The sequence below is a fragment of the Engystomops pustulosus genome, chromosome 11 (assembly GCF_040894005.1).
Source record: "Engystomops pustulosus chromosome 11, aEngPut4.maternal, whole genome shotgun sequence".
Taxonomy (NCBI): Eukaryota; Metazoa; Chordata; class Amphibia; order Anura; family Leptodactylidae; genus Engystomops; species Engystomops pustulosus.
The window spans coordinates 8245455-8262744 of NC_092421.1; the positions used below are offsets into that span (position 1 = coordinate 8245455).

Genomic DNA, 17290 nt, shown 5'->3' on the forward strand with positions numbered 1-17290 from the left:
CTAAACACACAAAAAGATGTCACACATCAAAAGTTGATAAAAGCATTTAAATACACATCAAGGAACAGGTGGATCAGAGCCGGACACACACACACACACCACCATTAAGGAACATGAACACCTCTGCATCTTCAGGTACACAGGACGAGGAACAGGACGAAGGGCGTTGCTAAGGTGGTAAAAGATCCGGGGCAATAGCCCCAATGCATATGTATATCACTTTCAGTAATGCCTCCTCCTGTATATACAAGCTACAGACAACACATAGAGCTACAGAAAACACAGCAGAAATCCCTACTTGTTACATCCAGTGACGGCAGGTGATGTGTCCATTAGGTCCCGGCATCACCACGTCTCCTCTTCAACCACGTGTCCTCCCTGTGGAGATCACCCACAGACATCTCATGTTCTTTATTCTCCCTACACACACAGTACATGGTACCTATTATGGCCCCCACACTTTATAATAAAGCTGACAATCACTGCCCCCACAACGGTATGAAGCCCCATAATTTACATTACACCCCCTCATTGTGCCACCCACCTAATAATGTTCCCTAATCTTGAAGTAAGAATGCAACCTACACTAATTTGCCCTCAATGTGACCCCAAAGTAAGTAATGCCCTGCCTAATCGTGCCCTCACCTAATAATACCTACACTAAGTAAAGTCTCCATAGCGTCCAGTAATGTCCCCCACAGCCACCATTAAGAAGTTCCCCACAGCACTCTGTAATGTCCCCAGAGCTTCCTCCGTTGCCCCCAATAATTTCCAGACAGCCCCCCGAATGTCCTCACAGTCCCCCAAATGTTCTCACAGCCTCCGATGTCCGCCACAGCCCCCTGCAAAGTCTTCACAGCCACCAGTAATGTCCCCAAAGCCCCCTGTAATATTCCGCACAGCCCCCAGTAATGTCCCCAAAGCCCCCTGTAATATATCCCACAGCCCCCAGTAATGTCCCCCAAAGCCCCTTGTAATATTCCCCACAGCCCCCAGTAATGTCCCCCAAAGCCCCCTGTAATATTCCCCACAGCCCCCAGTAATGTCCCCAAAGCCCCCTGTAATATTCCCCACAGCCCCCAGTAATGTCCCCAAAGCCCCCTGTAATATTCCCCACAGCCCCCAGTAATGTCCCCCAACGCCCCCTGTAATATTCCCCACAGCCCCCAGTAATGTCCCCCAAAGCCCCCTGTAATATATCCCACAGCCCCCAGTAATGACCCCAAAGCCCCCAGTAATATATCCCACAGCCCCCAGTAATGACCCCAAAGCCATTCACTGTAAGACACAGGAGCGGTGACGTCTTCACCTGACGTCTCCTGCTCCCGGCAGCTGTAGTCACTGAGCTGCATGAAGCAGGAGATGCTGTGTGATTTCATCTCCTGCTCTCTGTAGTGGGGAACTGAGCTGACGGCTCCTTCACCACTACAGTGCTCATCGCTATCTATGCCCTGACACTACGAGGGAGCTGCTGGGGGGACACTACGAGAGGGAGCTGCTGGGGGGACACTACGAGAGGGAGCTGCTGGGGGGACACTACGAGAGGGAGCTGCTGGGGGGACACTACGAGAGGGAGCTGCTGGGGGGACACTACGAGAGGGAGCTGCTGGGGGGACACTACGAGAGGGAGCTGCTGGGGGGACACTACGAGAGGGAGCTGCTGGGGGGACACTACGAGAGGGAGCTGCTGGGGGGACACTACGAGAGGGAGCTCCTGGGAGGACATTACCAGAGGGAGCTGCTGGGGGGACACTACAAGAGGGAGCTGCTGGGGGGACACTACGAGGGAGCTGCTGGGAGGACACTACGAGAGGGAGCTGCTGGGGGGACACTACGAGAGGGAGCTGCTGGGGGGACACTATGAGGGGAGCTGCTGGGGGGACACTATGAGGGGAGCTGCTGAGGGGACACTACGAAAGGGAGCTACTGGGGGGACACTACGAGAGGGAGCTGCGGGGGGGACACTACGAGAGGGAGCTGCGGGGGGGACACTACGAAAGTGAGCTGCTGGGGGGACACTACGTGAGGGAGCTGCTAGGGGGACACTACGAGAGGGAGCTGCCGGGGGAACACTGCAAGAGGGAGCTGCTGGGGGGACACTACGAGAGGGAGCTTCTTAGGGGACACTACGAAAGGGAGCTGCTGGGGGGACACTACGAGAGGGAGCTGCTGGGGGGACACTACGAGAGGGAGCTGCTGGGGGAACACTACGAGAGGGAGCTGCCGGGGGGACACTACGAGAGGGAGCTGCTGGGAGGACACTACGAGAGGGAGCTGCTGGGGGGACACTACGAGAGGGAGCTGCTGGGGGGACACTACGAGAGGGAGCTGCTGGGAGGACACTACGAGAGGGATCTGCTGATGGAACACTACAAGAGGGAGCTGCTGGGAGGACACTACAAGAGGGAGCTGCTGGGGGGACACTACAAGAGGGAGCTGCTCGGGGGACACTAGGAGAGGGAGCTGCTGGGGGGACACTACAAGAGGGAGCTGCTGGGGGGACACTAGGAGAGGGAGCTGCTGGGGGGACACTAGGAGAGGGAGCTGCTGGGGGGACACTACAAGAGGGAGCTGCTGGGTGGACACTACGAGAGGGAGCTGCGGGGGGACACTGCGAGGGAGCTGCTGGGGGGACACTACGAGAGGGAGCTGCTGGGGGGACACTACGAGAGGGAGCTGCTGGGGGGACACTACAAAAGGGAGCTGCGGGGGGAACACTACGAGAGGGAGCTGCGGGGGGACACTACGAAAGGGAGCTGCGAAGGGAACACTACGAGAGGGAGCTGCTGGGGGGACACTACGAGAGGGAGCTGCTGGGAGGACACTACGAGAGGGAGCTGCTGGGAGGACACTACGAGAGGGATCTGCTGATGGAACACTACAAAAAGGAACTGCTGGGAGGACACTACGAGAGGGAGCTGCTGGGGGGACACTACGAGAGGGGGCTGCTGGGGGGACACTACGAGAGGGAGCTGCTGGGGGGACACTACAAGAGGAAGCTGCTGGGGGGACACTACGAGAGGGAGCTGCTGGGAGGACACTACAAGAGGGAGCTGCTGGGAGGACACTACAAGAGGGAGCTGCGGGGGGGACACTGAGATGGAGCTGAGGGTGTCACATAATAAAGGGAAGCTGCTGGGGGGGGCACTATAAGAGGAGCTGTTGGGGGGCACATTATAAAGAGGAGCTGTTGGGGGGCACATTATAAAGAGGAGCTGTTGGGGGGCACATTATAAAGAGGAGCTGTTGGGGGGCACTATGAGAGGGAGCTGAGGGGTCACAGTATAAAGAAAGCTGTTGGGGGTCACAGTATGAAGAGGAGCCTACAATATGAGGGGCCACTATGTGGGGTAGAGTAAGGGGCAGGGTAAAAGGCTTAGGGGGAATCTTTCCTCACCACTCCAAAGGTTTGGAGGTGGGATTTAGCTGCTGCAGTATAAAGACGTTTCAACTATTTCCCAACCATGAGCCACAATGGCCCCGTGACGTCATCATGGCGGGCACTGCATGCCGGGAGATGTAGTCCACATCTGTGCAACAGCAGAACTATACATCCCGCACATGCGCGAAGCGAGGATACTAGCCGCAGGCACAGACCGGAAATGGAAGAAGTCACTTCCGGTGAATCCTTCAGAAGACGGACGGGGCGGAGAGATCGCAGAGCTGCCGGCACTTCATGTAATGTACCCTGCACCTCACACCCGCACTGCCTCAGCCCGCCGCAGGAGGGCGCTGCACTACCGGGGAGCAATTGTGTCTCCTGATCGCCCGCATTACACAGGAGGCGCAGAATACCTCATACTATTACACAGCTACACAGGGTGTATATACACATATATATACAGGGGGAGGAGACATTATATACACATATATACAGGGGGAGGAGACTATACACATAAAAAATGCAATACATAAAGGGGGAGGAGACATTATATATATACAGGGGGAGGAGACAGTATATATATGTACAGGGGAGGAGACTGAACATATATAAATACATATATACCGGGGGAGGAGACTGTGTATATATGTACAGGGGGAAGGGACACAATATACGGAGGGAGGAGAAATTATATATACACATATATATATAGGGGGAGGAGAATATATATACGTATATATAAACAGGTGTGTATATATATATATATATATATATATATATACAGGGAAGGAGACAGTATATGTGTGTATATATATATGGGGAGGAGACAGAGTGTATATATATATATACACACAAATATATACAGGGGAGGAGACAGACAGTATATGTATATATGTGCGTATATATATATATATATATATATATATATATATATATACAGGGGGAGGAGACTGATGTTCTATGTGTGTGTATAAATATGGTACGGAAAGTATTCAGACCCCTATAAATGTTTCACTTGGTGTTTTATTGCTTCCAATTGTCAAAGGAAACCAACCACCTCAAAAACAGAAAAAAAAACTAGAAATACTCGCCTCCTTTTCACCTTGATCACCTAGATAAGAAACTTAGAATTAGCAGCACGGAGCGCAGGGACAAGATGTCCAGTGCCCCAGGCAGCATGGGAGAGGGAGATGCGAGGTCGTGCAAAATTAGCAGCCCGGAGCACTGGACATCTTGTCCCTGCGCTCCGTGCTGCGAATTATAACTCTTTTCTGGGTGATCCCGGTGTCACAAGACTAGCGATGGACAGCACCGGGATCAAGATGAAAAGCAGCAGAGGTGAGTATTTCTAGGATTTTTTATGTTTTTGAGGTGGTTTGAGATCAAACACTCACCATATATACAGACTGCAGAGGGTCTGGGGTTCGAATCCCGGGTTAGGCAAAAATTTATTTAATTGAACCTTGTGTCTGGGGAATCCCTAGGAGATGTTGAGACCATATATGGACAGATGGTGATCTGAACCTGATGACGTGGTCCCTGCTCTCTGTTAACCCAACACATCTCTCAAAAGGATTCCCTGCCCGATGTCTGTAGAAGCCATTCAGTATCGCAAGTTCAGGCTTTGAAAGTATTTACTAGATGGGACACAGAGTCGGGACAATCCTCTGCCAGTGCGGGACCTGGAGGGAATATCTGGGACTATCTGACCGCGGGGAAAAGTTAAAAAAACGGGATTGTCCCGGCCAATTCGGGATGGTTGGGAGCTATGCACATTTTGTAATGTTGCGGTATACAATTATTGCAACTCACACACAACCTAGTTGTTGTTCAAGACGTCCCTTAGGGTTCAGTAAGGCCCTGAGTTGCCATGACAACAATTGACACCCCCTCCTTCCAATGTCACATAATGTCATATTATATGTGTTCAGGTTCTCAGCTCGATATTTCTTTATTATAAGAATATTTATCTCATTACTCACCAGGTGGAGGGGAGAAGTCACTTGATGCCTCTCCAGCAACTTCCTGTAAACGTCACATGACTCTGAGAGGATGGACCAAAGTCATGTGACTGAGGGTATACTGAACCTCACTCTGGAGATCATCCACCTGCTGACTGGAGAGGTGAGGGATTCTGGGTAATATATCACATGACATCATTCTTATCTGTATTAATACTGGGGTGTGACGCGCTGGGGTATAATGTACTGATGTGTGATGTACTGGGGTATGACGCACTGGGGTATGACGCGCTGGGGTGTGACGCGCTGGGGTGTGACGCGCTGGGGTATGATGCGCTGGGGTATGATGCGCTGGGGTATGACGCGCTGGGGTATGACGCGCTGGGGTATGACGCGCTGGGGTGTGACGCGCTGGGGTGTGACGCGCTGGGGTATGACGCGCTGGGGTATGACGCGCTGGGGTATGACGTACTGGAGTATGATGCGCTGGGGTATGATGCGCTAGGGTATGATGCGCTGGGGTATGACGCGCTGGGGTATGACGCGCAGGGGTATGACGCGCTGGGGTATGATGTACTGGGGTATGATGTACTGGGGTATGACGCGCTGGTGTATGACGTACTGGGGTATGACGCGCTGGGGTATGACGCGCTGGGGTGTGACGCGCTGGGGTATGACGCGCTGGGGTATGACGCGCTGGGGTATGACGTACTGGAGTATGATGCGCTGGGGTATGATGCGCTGGGGTATGATGCGCTGGGGTATGATGCGCTGGGGTATGATGCGCTGGGGTATGATGTACTGGGGTATGATGTGCTGGGGTATGATGCGCTGGGGTATGATGCGCTGGGGTATGATGTACTGGGGTATGATGTTACCTCCAGTGCTGTCACCGTGGAATAACCTTCTGACCTGGACCTATATTTCTGTTCCAGGTCCTTAGGGGTTACAGTATTCGCAGATCAGATGTTTGTTATTTTGAGCCACCTTCTAGGCCGCCCCTCACCCTTCTTCTTTTGGCACTTCTCACAGCATACAAGTGTTTAGTTGTTGTAGTACATGACATAGTCAGGGCCTGGTCCTGGAGGGCCTCTGCCAGTCCTAGGATTACACAATGAGCTTAGCGCTGCGGGATAGCAGGCAGTTAATACAAGTGGGTGCATGTAATCTCCTGGTGCCACTGATCCAAACACAGTCCTAGCATTGTTACCAGGCGATGATACGTGTCCTCATCAATGTCTCTTGTTTGATGCACAGGAATACATCATTGTTAAGAAAACTTCAAGTAAAGCGAAAATGTACAGCTCAGGGCCTGGAGGAAAGAGGCCCTGGAACCCTATTATAGAGCCTCTACCCCACTCTATGATATCTGAGAGCAGTGGGGAGAAGATCCTGGAGCTCACCAACAAGATCATTGAGCTGCTGAGCGGAGAGGTGAGCAATACTGGGACATTGTGTAGGATATTGTAAGGCCTGGTAGGTGTCCCATTGATTCCTTGCTTTTACAGTAAAGAACCAGCTCCCAAGGATACTATGCTACAGATTCACAGCTCTTACAGTAAAGAACCAGCTCCCGAGGAGACTATTCTACAGATTCACAGCTCTTACAGTAAAGAACCAGCTCCTGAGGAGACTATTCTACACATCCACAGCTCTTACAGTAAAGAACCAGCTCCAGAGGAGATTATTCTACACATTCACAGCTCTTACAGTAAAGAACCAGCTCCTGAGGAGACTATTGTACACATCCACAGCTCTTACAGTATAGAACCAGCTCCTGAGGAGGCTATTCTACACATCCACAGCTCTTACAGTAAAGAACCAGCTCCTGAGGAGACTATTCTACACATTCACAGCTCTTACAGTAAGGAACCAGCTCCTGAGGAGACTATTCTACACATCCACAGCTCTTACAGTAAAGAACCAGCTCATGAGGAGACTATTCTACACATCCACAGCTCTTACAGTATAGAACCAGCTCCTGAGGAGACTATTCTACACATCCACAGCTCTTACAGTATAGAACCAGCTCCTGGGGAGACTATTCTACACATTCACAGCTCTTACAGTAAAGAACCAGCTCCTGAGGAGACTATTGTACACATCCACAGCTCTTACAGTATAGAACCAGCTCCTGAGGAGACTATTCTACACATCCACAGCTCTTACAGTAAAGAACCAGCTCCTGAGGAGACTATTCTACACATCCACAGCTCTTACAGTATAGAACCAGCTCCTGAGGAGACTATTCTACACATCCACAGCTCTTACAGTATAGAACCAGCTCCTGGGGAGACTATTCTACACATTCACAGCTCTTACAGTAAAGAACCAGCTCCTGAGGAGGCTATTCTACACATCCACAGCTCTAACAGTAAAGAACCAGCTCCTGAGGAGACTATTCTACACATCCACAGCTCTTACAGTAAAGAACCAGCTCCTGAGGAGACTATTCTGCACATTCACAGCTCTTACAGTAAAGAACCAGCTCCTGAGGAGACTATTCTACACATTCACAGCTCTTACAGTAAGGAACCTGCTCCTGAGGAGACTATTCTACACATTCACAGCTCCTACAGTAAAGAACCAGATCCTGAGGAGACTATTCTACACATTCACAGCTCTTACAGTAAAGAACCAGCTCCTGAGGAGACTATTCTACACATTCACAGCTCTTACAGTAAAGAACCAACTCCCGGGGAGACTATTCTACACATTCACAGCTCTTACAATAAAGAACCAGCTCCTGAGGAGACTATTCTACAGAGTCACAGCTCTTACAGTAAAGAACCAGCTCCTGAGGAGAATATTCTACAGAGTCACAGCTCTTACAGTAAAGAACCAGCTCTTGAGGAGACTATTCTACACATCCACAGCTCTTACAGTAAAGAACCAGCTCCTGAGGAGACTATTCTACACATCCACAGCTCTTACAGTAAAGAACCAGCTCCTGAGGAGGCTATTCTACACATCCACAGCTCTTACAGTATAGAACCAGCTCCAGAGGAGACTATTCTACAGTCACAGCTCTTACAGTAAAGAACCAGCTCCTGAGGAGACTATTCTACACATTCACAGCTCTTACAGTAAAGAACCAGCTCCTGAGGAGACTATTCTACAGAGTCACAGCTCTTACAGTAAAGAACCAGCTCCTGAGGAGACTATTCTACACATTCACAGCTCTTACAGTACAGAACCAGCTCCTGAGGAGACTGTTCTACACATTCACAGCTCTTACAGTAAGGAACCAGCTCCTGAGGAGACTATTCTACACATTCACAGCTCTTACAGTAAAGAACCAGCTCCTGAGGAGGCTATTCTACACATCCACAGCTCTTACAGTAAGGAACCAGCTCCTGAGGAGACTATTCTACACATCCACAGCTCTTACAGTAAAGAACCAGCTCCTGAGGAGACTATTCTACAGAGTCACAGCTCTTACAGTAAAGAACCAGCTCCTGAGGAGGCTATTCTACAGAATCACAGCTCTTACAGTAAAGAACCAGCTCCTGAGGAGACTATTCTACACATTCACAGCTCTTACAGTAGTCTCCGCTGGAGCTGGTTCTTTACTGTAAGAGCTATGGATGTGTAGAATAGCCTCCTCAGGAGCTGGTTCTTTACTGTAAGAGCTGTGGATGTGTAGAATAGTCTCCTCAGGAGCTGGTTCTTTACTGTAAGAGCTGTGGATGTGTAGAATAGCCTCCTCAGGAGCTGGTTCTTTACTGTAAGAGCTGTGGATGTGTAGAATAGTCTCCTCAGGAGCTGGTTCTTTACTGTAAGAGCTGTGAATGTGTAGAATAGTCTCCTCAGGAGCTGGTTCCTTACTGTAAGAGCTGTGAATGTGTAGAACCGTCTCCTCAGGAGCTGGTTCTTTACTGTAAGAGCTGTGAATGTGTAGAATAGTCTCCTCAGGAGCTGGTTCTTTACTGTAAGAGCTGTGACTGTAGAATAGTCTCCTCAGGAGCTGGTTCTTTACTGTAAGAGCTGTGAATGTGTAGAATAGTCTCCTCAGGAGCTGGTTCTATACTGTAAGAGCTGTGGATGTGTAGAATAGTCTCCTCAGGAGCTGGTTCTTTACTGTAAGAGCTGTGACTGTAGAATAGTCTCCTCAGGAGCTGGTTCTTTACTGTAAGAGCTGTGGATGTGTAGAATAGTCTCCTCAGGAGCTGGTTCTTTACTGTAAGAGCTGTGGATGTGTAGAATAGTCTCCTCAGGAGCTGGTTCTTTACTGTAAGAGCTGTGGATGTGTAGAATAGTCTCCTCAGGAGCTGGTTCTTTACTGTAAGAGCTGTGGATGTGTAGAATAGTCTCCTCAGGAGCTGGTTCTTTACTGTAAGAGCTGTGACTGTAGAATAGTCTCCTCAGGAGCTGGTTCTATACTGTAAGAGCTGTGGATGTGTAGAATAGTCTCGTCAGGAGCTGGTTCTTTACTGTAAGAGCTGTGACTGTAGAATAGTCTCCTCAGGAGCTGGTTCTTTACTGTAAGAGCTGTGAATGTGTAGAATAGTCTCCTCAGGAGCTGGTTCTTTACTGTAAGAGCTGTGAATGTTTAGAATAGTCTCCCCAGGAGCTGGTTCTTTACTGTAAGAGCTGTGGATGTGTACAATAGTCTCCTCAGGAGCTGGTTCTTTACTGTAAGAGCTGTGACTCTGTAGAATAGTCTCCTCAGGAGCTGGTTCTTTACTGTAAGAGCTGTGAATGTGTAGAATAGTCTCCTCAGGAGCTGGTTCTTTACTGTAAGAGCTGTGGATGTGTACAATAGTCTCCTCAGGAGCTGGTTCTTTACTGTAAGAGCTGTGGATGTGTAGAATAGTCTCCTCAGGAGCTGGTTCTTTACTGTAAGAGCTGTGACTCTGTAGAATAGTCTCCTCAGGAGCCGGTTCTTTACTGTAAGAGCTGTGACTCTGTAGAATAGTCTCCTCAGGAGCTGGTTCTTCACTGTAAGAGCTGTGAATGTGTAGAATAGTCTCCCCGAGAGTTGGTTCTTTACTGTAAGAGCTGTGGATGTGTAGAATAGTCTCCTCAGGAGCTGGTTCTTCACTGTAAGAGCTGTGAATGTGTAGAATAGTCTCCCCGAGAGTTGGTTCTTTACTGTAAGAGCTGTGAATGTGTAGAATAGTCTCCTCAGGAGCTGGTTCTGTACTGTAAGAGCTGTGAATGTGTAGAATAGTCTCCTCAGGAGCTGGTTCTTTACTGTAAGAGCTGTGAATGTGTAGAATAGTCTCCTCAGGAGCTGGTTCTTTACTGTAAGAGCTGTGAATGTGTAGAATAGTCTCCCCAGGAGCTGGTTCTTTACTGTAAGAGCTGTGAATGTGTAGAATAGTCTCCTCAGGAGCTGGTTCTTTACTGTAAGGGCTGTGGATGTGTAGAATAGTCTCCTCAGGAGCTGGTTCCTTACTGTAAGGGCTGTGGATGTGTAGAATAGTCTCCTCAGGAGCTGGTTCTTTACTGTAAGAGCTGTGAATGTGTAGAATAGTCTCCTCAGGAGCTGGTTCTGTGCTTTAAGATATGTGGATGTGTAGAATAGTCTCCTCAGGAGCTGGTTCCTTACTGTAAGAGCTGTGAATGTGTAGAATAGTCTCCTCAGGAGCTGGTTCCTTACTGTAAGAGCTGTGAATGTGTAGAATAGTCTCCTCAGGAGCTGGTTCTTTACTGTAAGAGCTGTGAATGTGTAGAATAGTCTCCTCAGGAGCTGGTTCTTTACTGTAAGAGCTGTGATAGTGTAGAATAGTCTCCTCAGGAGCTGCTTCCTTACTGTAAGAGCTGTGGATGTGTAGAATAGTCTCCTCAGGAGCTGGTTCTTTACTGTAAGAGCTGTGGATGTGTAGAATAGTCTCCTCCGGAGCTGGTTCCTTACTGTAAGAGCTGTGAATGTGTAGAATAGTCTCCTCAGGAGCTGGTTCTTTACTGTAAGAGCTGTGACTGTAGAATAGTCTCCTCAGGAGCTGGTTCTTTACTGTAAGAGCTGTGAATGTGTAGAATAGTCTCCTCAGGAGCTGGTTCTTTACTGTAAGAGCTGTGAATGTTTAGAATAGTCTCCCCAGGAGCTGGTTCTTTACTGTAAGAGCTGTGGATGTGTACAATAGTCTCCTCAGGAGCTGGTTCTTTACTGTAAGAGCTGTGACTCTGTAGAATAGTCTCCTCAGGAGCTGGTTCTTTACTGTAAGAGCTGTGAATGTGTAGAATAGCCTCCTCAGGAGCAGGTTCTTTACTGTAAGAGCTGTGATGTGTAGAATAGTCTCCTCAGGAGCTGGTTCTGTACTGTAAGAGCTGTGACTCTGTAGAATAGTCTCCTCAGGAGCTGGTTCTTTACTGTAAGAGCTGTGAATGTGTAGAATAGTCTCCTCAGGAGCTGGTTCCTTACTGTAAGAGCTGTGAATGTGTAGAATAGTCTCCTCAGGAGCTGGTTCTTTACTGTAAGAGCTGTGGATGTGTACAATAGTCTCCTCAGGAGCTGGTTCTTTACTGTAAGAGCTGTGGATGTGTAGAATAGTCTCCTCAGGAGCTGGTTCTTTACTGTAAGAGCTGTGACTCTGTAGAATAGTCTCCTCAGGAGCCGGTTCTTTACTGTAAGAGCTGTGACTCTGTAGAATAGTCTCCTCAGGAGCTGGTTCTTCACTGTAAGAGCTGTGAATGTGTAGAATAGTCTCCCCGAGAGTTGGTTCTTTACTGTAAGAGCTGTGGATGTGTAGAATAGTCTCCCCGAGAGTTGGTTCTTTACTGTAAGAGCTGTGAATGTGTAGAATAGTCTCCTCAGGAGCTGGTTCTTCACTGTAAGAGCTGTGAATGTGTAGAATAGTCTCCCCGAGAGTTGGTTCTTTACTATAAGAGCTGTGAATGTGTAGAATAGTCTCCTCAGGAGCTGGTTCTTACTGTAAGAGCTGTGATGTGTAAAATAGTCTCCTCAGGAGCTGGTTCTGTACTGTAAGAGCTGTGAATGTGTAGAATAGTCTCCTCAGGAGCTGGTTCTTTACTGTAAGAGCTGTGAATGTGTAGAATAGTCTCCTCAGGAGCTGGTTCTTTACTGTAAGAGCTGTGAATGTGTAGAATAGTCTCCTCAGGAGCTGGTTCTTTACTGTAAGAGCTGTGAATGTGTAGAATAGCCTCCTCAGGAGCTGGTTCCTTACTGTAAGAGCTGTGAATGTGTAGAATAGTCTCCCCAGGAGCTGGTTCTTTACTGTAAGAGCTGTGAATGTGTAGAATAGTCTCCTCAGGAGCTGGTTCTTTACTGTAAGAGCTGTGAATGTGTAGAATAGTCTCCTCAGGAGCTGGTTCCTTACTGTAAGAGCTGTGAATGTGTAGAATAGTCTCCTCAGGAGCTGGTTCCTTACTGTAAGAGCTGTGAATGTGTAGGATAGTCTCCTCAGGAGCTGGTTCCTTACTGTAAGAGCTGTGAATGTGTAGAATAGCCTCCTCAGGAGCTGGTTCCTTACTGTAAGAGCTGTGAATGTGTAGAATAGTCTCCTCAGGAGCTGGTTCTTACTGTAAGAGCTGTGATGTGTAGAATAGTCTCCTCAGGAGCTGGTTCTTTACTGTAAGAGCTGTGAATGTGTAGAATAGTCTCCTCAGGAGCTGGTTCTTACTGTAAGAGCTGTGATGTGTAGAATAGTCTCCTCAGGAGCTGGTTCTTTACTGTAAGAGCTGTGAATGTGTAGAATAGTCTCCTCAGGAGCTGGTTCTTACTGTAAGAGCTGTGATGTGTAAAATAGTCTCCTCAGGAGCTGGTTCTGTACTGTAAGAGCTGTGAATGTGTAGAATAGTCTCCTCAGGAGCTGGTTCTTTACTGTAAGAGCTGTGAATGTGTAGAATAGTCTCCTCAGGAGCTGGTTCTTTACTGTAAGAGCTGTGAATGTGTAGAATAGTCTCCTCAGGAGCTGGTTCTTTACTGTAAGAGCTGTGAATGTGTAGAATAGCCTCCTCAGGAGCTGGTTCCTTACTGTAAGAGCTGTGAATGTGTAGAATAGTCTCCCCAGGAGCTGGTTCTTTACTGTAAGAGCTGTGAATGTGTAGAATAGTCTCCTCAGGAGCTGGTTCTTTACTGTAAGAGCTGTGAATGTGTAGAATAGTCTCCTCAGGAGCTGGTTCCTTACTGTAAGAGCTGTGAATGTGTAGAATAGTCTCCTCAGGAGCTGGTTCCTTACTGTAAGAGCTGTGAATGTGTAGGATAGTCTCCTCAGGAGCTGGTTCCTTACTGTAAGAGCTGTGAATGTGTAGAATAGCCTCCTCAGGAGCTGGTTCCTTACTGTAAGAGCTGTGAATGTGTAGAATAGTCTCCTCAGGAGCTGGTTCTTACTGTAAGAGCTGTGATGTGTAGAATAGTCTCCTCAGGAGCTGGTTCTTTACTGTAAGAGCTGTGAATGTGTAGAATAGTCTCCTCAGGAGCTGGTTCTTTACTGTAAGAGCTGTGAATGTGTAGAATAGTCTCCTCAGGAGCTGGTTCTTTACTGTAAGTGCTGTGAATGTGTAGAATAGTCTCCTCAGGAGCTGGTTCTTTACTGTAAGGGCTGTGAATGTGTAGAATAGTCTCCCCAGGAGCTGGTTCTTTACTGTAAGAGCTGTGAATGTGTAGAATAGTCTCCTCAGGAGCCGGTTCTTTACTGTAAGAGCTGTGGATGTGTAGAATAGTCTCCTCAGGAGCTGGTTCTTTACTGTAAGAGCTGTGAATGTGTAGAATAGTCTCCTCAGGAGCTGGTTCTTTACTGTAAGAGCTGTGAATGTGTAGAATAGCCTCCTCAGGAGCTGGTTCCTTACTGTAAGAGCTGTGAATGTGTAGAATAGTCTCCCCAGGAGCTGGTTCTTTACTGTAAGAGCTGTGAATGTGTAGAATAGTCTCCTCAGGAGCTGGTTCTTTACTGTAAGAGCTGTGAATGTGTAGAATAGTCTCCTCAGGAGCTGGTTCCTTACTGTAAGAGCTGTGAATGTGTAGAATAGTCTCCTCAGGAGCTGGTTCCTTACTGTAAGAGCTGTGAATGTGTAGGATAGTCTCCTCAGGAGCTGGTTCCTTACTGTAAGAGCTGTGAATGTGTAGAATAGCCTCCTCAGGAGCTGGTTCCTTACTGTAAGAGCTGTGAATGTGTAGAATAGTCTCCTCAGGAGCTGGTTCTTACTGTAAGAGCTGTGATGTGTAGAATAGTCTCCTCAGGAGCTGGTTCTTTACTGTAAGAGCTGTGAATGTGTAGAATAGTCTCCTCAGGAGCTGGTTCTTTACTGTAAGAGCTGTGAATGTGTAGAATAGTCTCCTCAGGAGCTGGTTCTTTACTGTAAGTGCTGTGAATGTGTAGAATAGTCTCCTCAGGAGCTGGTTCTTTACTGTAAGGGCTGTGAATGTGTAGAATAGTCTCCCCAGGAGCTGGTTCTTTACTGTAAGAGCTGTGAATGTGTAGAATAGTCTCCTCAGGAGCCGGTTCTTTACTGTAAGAGCTGTGGATGTGTAGAATAGTCTCCTCAGGAGCTGGTTCTTTACTGTAAGAGCTGTGAATGTGTAGAATAGTCTCCTCAGGAGCTGGTTCTTTACTGTAAGAGCTGTGAATGTGTAGAATAGCCTCCTCAGGAGCTGGTTCTATACTGTAAGAGCTGTGGATGTGTAGACTAGTCTCCTCAGGAGCTGGTTCCTTACTGTAAGAGCTGTGGATGTGTAGAATAGTCTCCTCAGGAGCTGGTTCCTTACTGTAAGAGCTGTGGATGTGTAGAATAGTCTCCTCAGGAGCTGGTTCTATACTGTAAGAGCTGTGAATGTGTAGAATAGTCTCCTCAGGAGCCGGTTCTTTACTGTAAGGGCTGTGAATGTGTAGAATATTCTCCTCAGGAGCTGGTTCTTTACTGTAAGAGCTGTGGATGTGTAGAATAGTCTCCTCAGGAGCTGGTTCTTTACTGTAAGAGCTGTGAATGTGTAGAATAGTCTCCCCAGGAGCTGGTTCTTTACTGTATGAGCTGTGGATGTGTAGAATAGTCTCCTCAGGAGCTGGTTCTTTACTGTAAGAGCTGTGAATGTGTAGAATAGTCTCCCCAGGAGCTGGTTCTTTACTGTAAGAGCTGTGAATGTGTAGAATAGTCTCCTCAGGAGCTGGTTCTTTACTGTAAGAGCTGTGAATGTGTAGAATAGTCTCCTCAGGAGCTGGTTCTTTACTGTAAGAGCTGTGGATGTGTAGAATAGTCTCCTCAGGAGCTGGTTCTTTACTGTATGAGCTGTGGATGTGTAGAATAGTCTCCTCAGGAGCTGGTTCTTTACTGTAAGAGCTGTGAATGTGTAGAATAGTCTCCTCAGGAGCTGGTTCCTTACTGTAAGGGCTGTGAATGTGTAGAATAGTCTCCTCAGGAGCTGGTTCTTTACTGTAAGAGCTGTGAGTCTGTAGAATAGCCTCCTCAGGAGCTGGTTCTTTACTGTAAGAGCTGTGGATGTGTAGAATAGTCTCCTCAGGAGCTGGTTCTTTACTGTAAGAGCTGTGAATGTGTAGAATAGTCTCCTCAGGAGCTGGTTCTTTACTGTATGAGCTGTGGATGTGTAGAATAGTCTCCTCAGGAGCTGGTTCTTTACTGTAAGAGCTGTGGATGTGTAGAACAGTCTCCTCAGGAGCAGGTTCTATACTGTAAGAGCTGTGGATGTGTAGAATAGTCTCCTCAGGAGCTGGTTCTTTACTGTAAGAGCTGTGAATGTGTAGAATAGTCTCCTCAGGAGCTGGTTCTTTACTGTAAGAGCTGTGAATGTGTAGAATAGCCTCCTCAGGAGCTGGTTCTATACTGTAAGAGCTGTGGATGTGTAGAATAGTCTCCTCAGGAGCTGGTTCCTTACTGTAAGAGCTGTGAATGTGTAGAATAGTCTCCTCAGGAGCTGGTTCTTTACTGTAAGAGCTGTGGATGTGTAGAATAGTCTCCTCAGGAGCTGGTTCCTTACTGTAAGAGCTGTGGATGTGTAGAATAGTCTCCTCAGGAGCTGGTTCTATACTGTAAGAGCTGTGAATGTGTAGAATAGTCTCCTCAGGAGCCGGTTCTTTACTGTAAGAGCTGTGATTCTGTAGAATAGTCTCCTCAGGAGCTGGTTCTTTACTGTAAGAGCTGTGAATGTGTAGAATAGTCTCCTCAGGAGCTGGTTCTTTACTGTAAGAGCTGTGAATGTGTAGAATATTCTCCTCAGGAGCTGGTTCTTTACTGTAAGAGCTGTGGATGTGTAGAATAGTCTCCTCAGGAGCTGGTTCTTTACTGTAAGAGCTGTGAATGTGTAGAATAGTCTCCCCAGGAGCTGGTTCTTTACTGTATGAGCTGTGGATGTGTAGAATAGTCTCCTCAGGAGCTGGTTCTTTACTGTAAGAGCTGTGAATGTGTAGAATAGTCTCCTCAGGAGCTGGTTCTTTACTGTAAGAGCTGTGAATGTGTAGAATAGTCTCCTCAGGAGCTGGTTCTTTACTGTAAGAGCTGTGGATGTGTAGAATAGTCTCCTCAGGAGCTGGTTCTTTACTGTATGAGCTGTGGATGTGTAGAATAGTCTCCTCAGGAGCTGGTTCTTTACTGTAAGAGCTGTGAATGTGTAGAATAGTCTCCTCAGGAGCTGGTTCCTTACTGTAAGAGCTGTGACTGTAGAATAGTCTCCTCAGGAGCTGGTTCCTTACTGTAAGGGCTGTGAATGTGTAGAATAGTCTCCTCAGGAGCTGGTTCTTTACTGTAAGAGCTGTGAGTCTGTAGAATAGCCTCCTCAGGAGCTGGTTCTTTACTGTAAGAGCTGTGGATGTGTAGAATAGTCTCCTCAGGAGCTGGTTCTTTACTGTAAGAGCTGTGAATGTGTAGAATAGTCTCCTCAGGAGCTGGTTCTTTACTGTATGAGCTGTGGATGTGTAGAATAGTCTCCTCAGGAGCTGGTTCTTTACTGTAAGAGCTGTGGATGTGTAGAACAGTCTCCTCAGGAGCTGGTTCTATACTGTAAGAGCTGTGGATGTGTAGAATAGTCTCCTCA

The 17290-nt window shown here is 47.9% G+C and overlaps 2 protein-coding genes across 3 annotated transcripts in view; both read left to right on the top strand.

Moving 5' to 3' along the window:
• The window catches only part of LOC140106026 (uncharacterized), a 582332-nt gene that overhangs the window by 130359 nt on the left and 434683 nt on the right, over positions 1-17290 (top strand). The window lies entirely within an intron of this gene.
• Positions 3591-17290, top strand: part of LOC140106078 (uncharacterized) — a 48669-nt gene continuing 34969 nt past the window's right edge. Inside the window, exons 1-3 of the mRNA XM_072130288.1 lie at positions 3591-3678; positions 5368-5506; positions 6601-6777. Coding sequence (XP_071986389.1) covers positions 5435-5506; positions 6601-6777 — 249 coding nt within the window. The 5' untranslated portion in view covers positions 3591-3678; positions 5368-5434. The remainder of the gene's footprint in view (positions 3679-5367; positions 5507-6600; positions 6778-17290) is intronic.